This window comes from Tympanuchus pallidicinctus, unplaced genomic scaffold (genome assembly GCF_026119805.1).
Source record: "Tympanuchus pallidicinctus isolate F22 unplaced genomic scaffold, pur_lepc_1.0 scaffold33, whole genome shotgun sequence".
Taxonomy (NCBI): Eukaryota; Metazoa; Chordata; class Aves; order Galliformes; family Phasianidae; genus Tympanuchus; species Tympanuchus pallidicinctus.
The window spans coordinates 2116096-2122855 of record NW_026294751.1 but is presented as its reverse complement, the minus strand read 5'-3'; the positions used below and the strand labels follow the sequence as shown (position 1 = coordinate 2122855).

General features: G+C 47.3%; 1 protein-coding gene across 2 annotated transcripts; it reads left to right on the top strand.

Moving 5' to 3' along the window:
• The first annotated feature begins 826 nt into the window (after nt 1–826).
• CUNH1orf109 (chromosome unknown C1orf109 homolog) lies at nt 827–6472 on the top strand. Of its 2 annotated transcripts, none has more exons than XM_052698813.1 (4): nt 827–1098; nt 1168–1347; nt 1462–1535; nt 1965–6472. In XM_052698813.1, the coding sequence occupies exons 1-4, from the start codon at nt 836–838 to the stop codon at nt 2003–2005; spliced, it is 558 nt and encodes a 185-aa protein (XP_052554773.1). In that variant the 5' UTR covers nt 827–835; the 3' UTR covers nt 2006–6472. The 2 variants fall into 2 exon arrangements, with proteins under 2 accessions (XP_052554773.1, XP_052554772.1); XM_052698812.1 differs by having other exon boundaries at nt 1417–1535; nt 1965–2443.
• Nucleotides 6473–6760: the final 288 nt, after the last annotated feature.

Below are 6760 nucleotides of genomic sequence, written 5' to 3'. Positions count from 1 at the left end.
CTATGTCAGGTTCTGCACTGAGAGTCATCACTTCTTAAAGTCTCTCAGCAGAGGAATTGGTACAACAGATCTGATCTGTTGCTTTCTTTTCCTAGACAGAAGCAAACTCCAGGCACCTGTGTCCTCTGCTAGTGCCTTCTGCAAGATATCAGAATGGCCTTTCTACCCAGCTTGCTAGTCTGCAAGCCCAATTGGTCTCTGCCTTTGAGTAAATAATGTAGCTGCCTTTTAATTATTATCCAGGGGAAAAAATATACGTATATTCTAATGAAAGGAAGATAAATGGAGACCACGATGGATGGACCAATGGATGAACAACGGTCTGACAGACGCTGAGCACGGCTTCATTCATTTCCAGTGCCCTCAAAGCTCTGCTATGAAAGTGTAAGGTGAACGATTTTATTGCAATTGCTTGATGCACTTTTAGTCAAAATCTTTTATTTCAGGTTCAGAGAAAGAACAGTCTGCCTTCTGATGGCTGATATGTAAAGCCAGCAGCAGGTGCTCCTCTACGTAAGAAATTAACACAGTTTAACAGAACGCAAACAACTTTGAGTGCGACAACAGAGAGCTCTCCCTGAGCACAGAGATGATCGTTTCTAGCTGAAGCGGTAAAGATGCTTTTGCTCCATCTGCATAAAAGAAAGCAAACAAGCAAAAGCCCAGCAGCTCAGAGGAATCGCCTCAACGCTGCCTCGCTGCCCGCCCGCTGTCCAATCAGAACTCAGCGAGACTCAGCGCAGCCAATCCCAACCGAGAGCGGTGCGGCCAATCGGAGCTTGGCGCGTTTATGATGACGCATCAGGCAGCGACTGCTTCCGGGTCGGCGGTCGGCATGGCGGCGATGGCTGCGATGGTGGCGGCGCTGCGGGAGTGGTCGGCGGCAGCGGAGCGGCGGGACGCGGCGTGGCGGGCAGCTGTGGCCGCCTGTGCGCCGCTGTTGGCGTCGCTGGCCGGGCTGGCGGCGCAGATGCGGGCGGCGCAGCGGTTAGCGTGGGGCGGAACGCCGCTGGGCGCCTTCAGCGAGCTGAGGGAGAGGCTGTGGCGGAAACAGCGCGGAGCGGTCGAGGCGCTGCTGGAGGAGCTCAGCGAGCGGCGGTGAGGGGGAGGCGGCGGGGCCGGGCCGGGTGCGGTGTGCGGGGCGCCGCTGAGCTCTGAGCCGTGCAGGGAGGAGCTGCGCGCCGTGAGGGACGCGGTGGGGGCCGGCGCTGCTGCTGTGCTGCGGCTGTACGAGGAGCGGGCGGCGGAGCTGAGCTTAACCGAGGTGCTGCGGCGCGGGCCGCGCTGCCCGTCTTTGGCCGACACTCTGGAGGAACTACAGGATGTGGAGCGTTACTACCGGCACCTGTATCCTTTTGTAGCAATGCTGGGCTGCTGGGTGTCTCTTTCTCTGTGTTGTCCTTAAGCTGTCTGGAGATATCTGGAGATCAGACTGTTCCTCCTGCTCATCAGCTGTGACAGCCTGGCAGACATGGAAGCCCTCCCACAGGCCTGGGAGAGGATTTTGGAGCGTTATGGGGAAGACACTGTGCAAGGTAGTTCTTCACATGTTGGATCTAAAGGATGTTTCTTTGAGCCCTATGCTGGTATCTCTTCCCTGAAGGTACAAGGCCAGCATATTGCCTACATCCTGTGTTGCTTGTACTGCTTCTCTCAGTAGCAGTGGCTGAGCATACTCTCTGTCCTTGCTCTTTGCAATCAACCAGCTCACAGGTCTTGTACACAATTTGGTGGTAAATGCCAGCATTCCAGGATCTTCTGGGAGCAGTTTTCTTTCTTGCTATTTTATAAGGGACTTGGTAATCTATTTCATTTGGTCTACAAACTTACTTTATATAAGCATATATATATATATATATATATATATATATGACTTTAGAAATAATTTTCTGCTGATACAGAATACAGGTAAAATGTATTATTTAATAGCTGTGTTTTGTTTTTTTTTTTCTTTCCCAACTCAGATTCTTTTCTTAAGATCTCTCTCTTTTTGGACAACCAGTGACAGCTGCGCTGCTGGTAAGGCTTCAGATGGAGAGCATGCAGGACTGATGTTGACCAGCTTGTGTGATCATGTGGTATATCCTGAGATAACCACTAAGAGGAAGATTATTTGAGGCAGTGTTTAGAAGGTGGATGAGGTGACCTCTGTAGGAAGTGCTTGGAGTGTTCCATTTTCAAGCTGAGGTGGATTGTGTTTGAGGAAGAGCTTGAGCTCAACAGGTCATGACAATAGAAAGAAATTGTCTTCAGCTACGGGAGTTGTCTTCCCTTTTTCCCCCACCCACTGATGTTTTGTATGCTGAAAAAAAGTTTTGTGACCAACTTGTAAACAAGCGGTGAAATGCACTGCAAATAAAGGTAACGTGAGACCCAGCAGCTTGATGGGAAAGTGTTCTAGATAACATCCTCTAAATAAAAGATGTCGTATCAGGAACTATAAGTAGTTTGTACGTTGTCCTTCTGAGCAATATATTTGCTTTCATCCCTCCTGGAACAAGACCAAATTTGGCTTGTGTCTGTGGTTAGGAAGGTAACCATAACCAACATGAACACTTGAGTTCTGATGTGGGCAGTTTGAAGTGTGTTGTATCTTTCTGAGGAAGACATGTTTATATAAGTAAAAATCACTTGCTGAAAAGAAATATTTCTGCAAGGATGCGTTTAATACTCAATTTTAAAACTTCCTGCTCTATGCCAGCAGCTGCTGTCTGTTTTAGGTTCACCTTTTGTTGGCAGTGAAAATGATGCTCTGTAACGTTCCGAGAAAGTGATGGGATTCGTGTCTCTAGCATAAGCTACAGCTTTAGTTTGCTGTCTCTGTCTTTCTCTCCCCCTTTTCTGGGGGGAGGATAAGGGCACAAAGTAAGTTGCAAGCCCGAGGAATCCATTCGACCACCTGAGGGCACTGCTCGACCTGCAGAGGGCTCTGCGCGGCGGCCTTTGAAGACTGCCGATTGCGCAGGGCTGCTGCTGCCGGTGCTTCCCCTTCAGCTGACAGCTCTTTGGAGAGGAATGGTACTTAATATGCAGTTTTAATTGCAAAGAAAAATCACGTCACCCACTTGGCTTTGGTATGGCTTCAGGGTGTCATGACTGATGAAATCAGCGTTTGTCAAACTAAGGGTGTTAAGCACATGGAACGCCAGGCAGTTTCTGCTCTGAGCACATACAGGGCAGGTGTTCCAGGCATCTGCTGGCTGTGGGGGCTGGGAGGCAATTCCTCTTTGTGTCTGCAAGCCCAACATTGCTTCAGGGCCCTGGAATGCTTGCTGGTGCTGATCCTGTCCTCCAGCCTGCCCTGAAAGGGGCTCTTGTGGCTTCTGCTCTGTGCATCCCCTATAGATCTTGTGCAAGAGTGCAGTTTAACTGCCGAGTCAAATTTCTGCTGCTGGGGAGCTTTTCACTTGGCCCTCTCATTCCCAGGAAAGTGAGAAATGGGCTCTTCCTCCAACTGTTTCAGCTTAAGATAAAGCAGATGATGCAGTGAAGATACTGGTTTGGCAGATTAGCCAAGAATGAAGTTTATTTAGCTAATGGCTGTGTAGCAGTCTCAATGCAGATGCTTCTGCGTGCAAAGTATTTCCCATCCTCGAGCAGCTCTGTTTCACCATGGCCTGTCGCTGACTCCTTTTGTCAGAGTGCTTCTGGTGCAGTTGGTTGCATCACAGTATTGGTTCAGAATAAGGCATCTATTTTCCTGTGCACAGCACAGTGCAGAAGTTCATCAGATTTCCAAAACTTTGCTCCCAGCTCACAGACTCCTCTCTCAGCTCCAGATATTCACCTTCTACCTTTGGGTTATTGAAATTCAAACATCCCCAGTATTTAGGATCTGGCCAGTGAAATACCCTAGGTGAACTTTATTAGCCATCACCTGCTCTGAGTGTTCAGCCCATGCACTTTCCCTAGAGGCATAACTGAGTTCTGATTTGAAGGAAAGGATGAGTGTCTGCTGGGGATGACAGGCTGAAGTAGATTTATTTCCTAGCTCTTTTGTGACAGCTGACTGCTGGTGTCTGGAGAGACAGTTGCTCTAAATCCATCTGACAAACACGGTTTTATGCTGGGATACAGCAAAGAACAAAGATAATAGCAAGCTCTCTTATCCATCTACCTGTCTCTTTTCTGATAGCTAAGAGCCTGTGGCAGAAGTGAAGATGTATTGCTTGTGTTCGGAGCGTGCTGCCAAGCCGTTTGCTTTGCAAATTTACAGTAAGCATTTTGATGGGAGGGAAGAGACTTCAGTTTTCATGTCTGTTGACATTCCTTCAGTGTGAGCTGCTGCATTTTTCTGCTTGCTTCTGCTTACTGCCTGACTCTGCATGCAGCTGGCTGGTGCGTGCTGTAATTGTCACCACTCTTGATAGTCTGTCTTTGGTTTGCTGTCTGAGGGTGCTCTGAGCTTATGGCTGCTTCCCACGAACATCTTGAGTCTCTCAGTGACACAAGAATGGGCCAAAATGAGCTGACCTCTCAACAAATGTGTGCCTGAGTTTTTGTTACTGTCACTTCTAAGCACAGTGACGTACTCTGAGCTCAGTCCCTTTGCCACAGCTTGAGCTCAATCCTGAGCTGTTATACTTCAGTGTAGAGAGGATACAAGAACCCTCTCTGCTATAAAATGTCAGTATAAAGCCAGAGGTGAGGGCAGACAACCTGATAAGGGACAGCTGTATGATCGTATGCTCATCACATACGGCACAAAGCAAGTAAAGACAGATGACTGTAAGGTGTTTCTTGGGGTACCATCTTCCCTTGGGCCTTGAGGTTTCATCTTATCATTAGAAAATAATCAATCATGTTGTTTGTGGATGCAAAATTACCTTTACTTGTGCACACAAAAGGCTGTACAGCCTGTTAATGCTCCTCTGGCAGCCCATCTTTGAGCTGCATAAGGAAGAAATGGATTTAAAGTTTGGAAGGCCCTCAGAACAGTTCAGTGGTGGCCTTTCTGCTTCTCCTGGAAGCCTTGCTCTCTATTATCTGTCTTTTGGGTTCATGACAGTGCTGTGGGAGTGCTGAGAGGGGAAGCCATGATCCAACTCCCAACTCTTACTGAAGTGGGGTGAAGGAAGTGCTTGTTGAAGTTCTGGTGCAATTAATTACCAAGAATGGTTTATGGCTGATAGGCCATGTCATCAGTTGTATTTGTCTGCAGCCTTCTGGAAGGGCACAAATGAACCTCTGCATCAGAGGGCTCTAATTGGATACAACTGTGGGTTTTGTTCAGTTTCAAGGTCTGTATGTTGCAGCTCAGGAAGGCTGCCAAGATCCCCAGTTGTTAACAATGTCATTCCTTGTAGATGGGAGATTCCCTTCAGCCTGTGTTTGCTGGAGAATCTGCAGGTTCAAAGCATCCCACCATGAAGACAGTCAGGGTGGGCATTTAGCCTCCACAGGCTGAACTTCAGAGCACTCAGGTGAGAAGGCTGTTCCTCCTCTTTCCATCCCTGGCACTCTGCACTGCTGAGCCAGATACCTGCAGCCAAGCAGAACGGATGCTGTTGTTTCAGTGCTGCCCCAGCATGAAGCTCCAGGAAGCAAGGACGCCAGGTAGGTGTGTGTGTGGACAGAGACTCCAGCCCAGTGAGGTCAGAAGGTAACAGCAGCACCATAGGCATTGCTTGCCCTAAGACTAACTGATATAACACACCTAGCCATAAAAATAACTCTGAGTGCCTTTATTTTTGGAACAGAGCTCTTAAAGAGTTCTTGCATGAAGACCTGTCTCTTAGGAATGCAATAAAACGAAGTTAGCAGCTGGAGCTACCTTGTTAAAGTGAAGTTTTCAGGAAACACAGAGCTCATGCTTTGATTTTTCAGCTTTACCTCCTACTAACTTAATTTGAAAATAGTTATTCTTCACTTATGGGGAAGGCACAAAATAAGATCAGTTACTAAATTTAAATACCCACAAACATTTACAGGGAGCATCTGACTTCTCTCTGGTCGGTTTGTTTTTTTCATTAGGGTGAAAGTTAGCTTCTCTACAAAGTTCTGCTTTGGAAATGAGGCTGTCTATGGGTAGTTTTATTTTAGACACATTTATATCACCCCGTTCTCTCACTCTATAGTAGAGTATAGGTGTGCTTTCTGACCTTCCTGCCATCGTATTGAAAACATGCGTGTTCTTATGCATTGTGTCCCTCACAACTCTCCAAGCAGTGGTAGCATCTCATGCACGTGGATAAATACCACTGTCCCAACATCTTTGTCCTGTGTCCATCCATGGATTTGGAGTGTCAGATTCAGGACTGCAGCCTTCCACAGGAAACAACAAAAGCTTTCCTTCAGCGTAAGTTCATGGGTTATCAGGCAGATTTCAGAATCAAATTTCCATAACAAGGGGGGGGAAAAAAAAAAGGTAAAGAATTTGGCACCGGATTTTAAGTCTGATTTTAGTTGGATGCAGAAATATGTGACAAAAAGCCTTGTGAGTCATTTAATAAACCGAGCATGAGTTTCACAAGCCCCTGCGGTTTCCATGCTAATTCTTTGAGACTTTCATCTTGGCCTGGAGCAGCACTCCTTTGTGATTTTGCAGGGCCCCAGAGCCTGCTCGAGTGCTTATCCACTCAGAAATAAAACAAACATTCTCCCATCTACATTAATTGAATGTGCAGCTCTCATTCCTAGCACTCGGCTGTCTACGCTTTAATGTTTCCCGAGTGCTCTTGACTTTATCACAGCATTTGCCCTGTTGAGCTGCTGGTGAGCTCCAAGGGGAACAAAATCTGCTAATCCTATAGACGTGAGT

What these genes read in the sequence shown, in the direction of transcription:
- CUNH1orf109 (XM_052698812.1), top strand. Translation starts at nt 836, where the DNA reads ATGGCGGCGATGGCTGCGATGGTGGCGGCGCTGCGGGAGTGGTCGGCG. An exon ending in GAGGAGCTCAGCGAGCGGCG is followed by an intron (nt 1,099 to 1,167) that starts GTGAGGGGGAGG and finishes TGAGCCGTGCAG; the next exon opens with GGAGGAGCTGCGCGCCGTGA. An exon ending in GAGCGTTACTACCGGCACCT is followed by an intron (nt 1,348 to 1,416) that starts GTATCCTTTTGT and finishes AGCTGTCTGGAG; the next exon opens with ATATCTGGAGATCAGACTGT.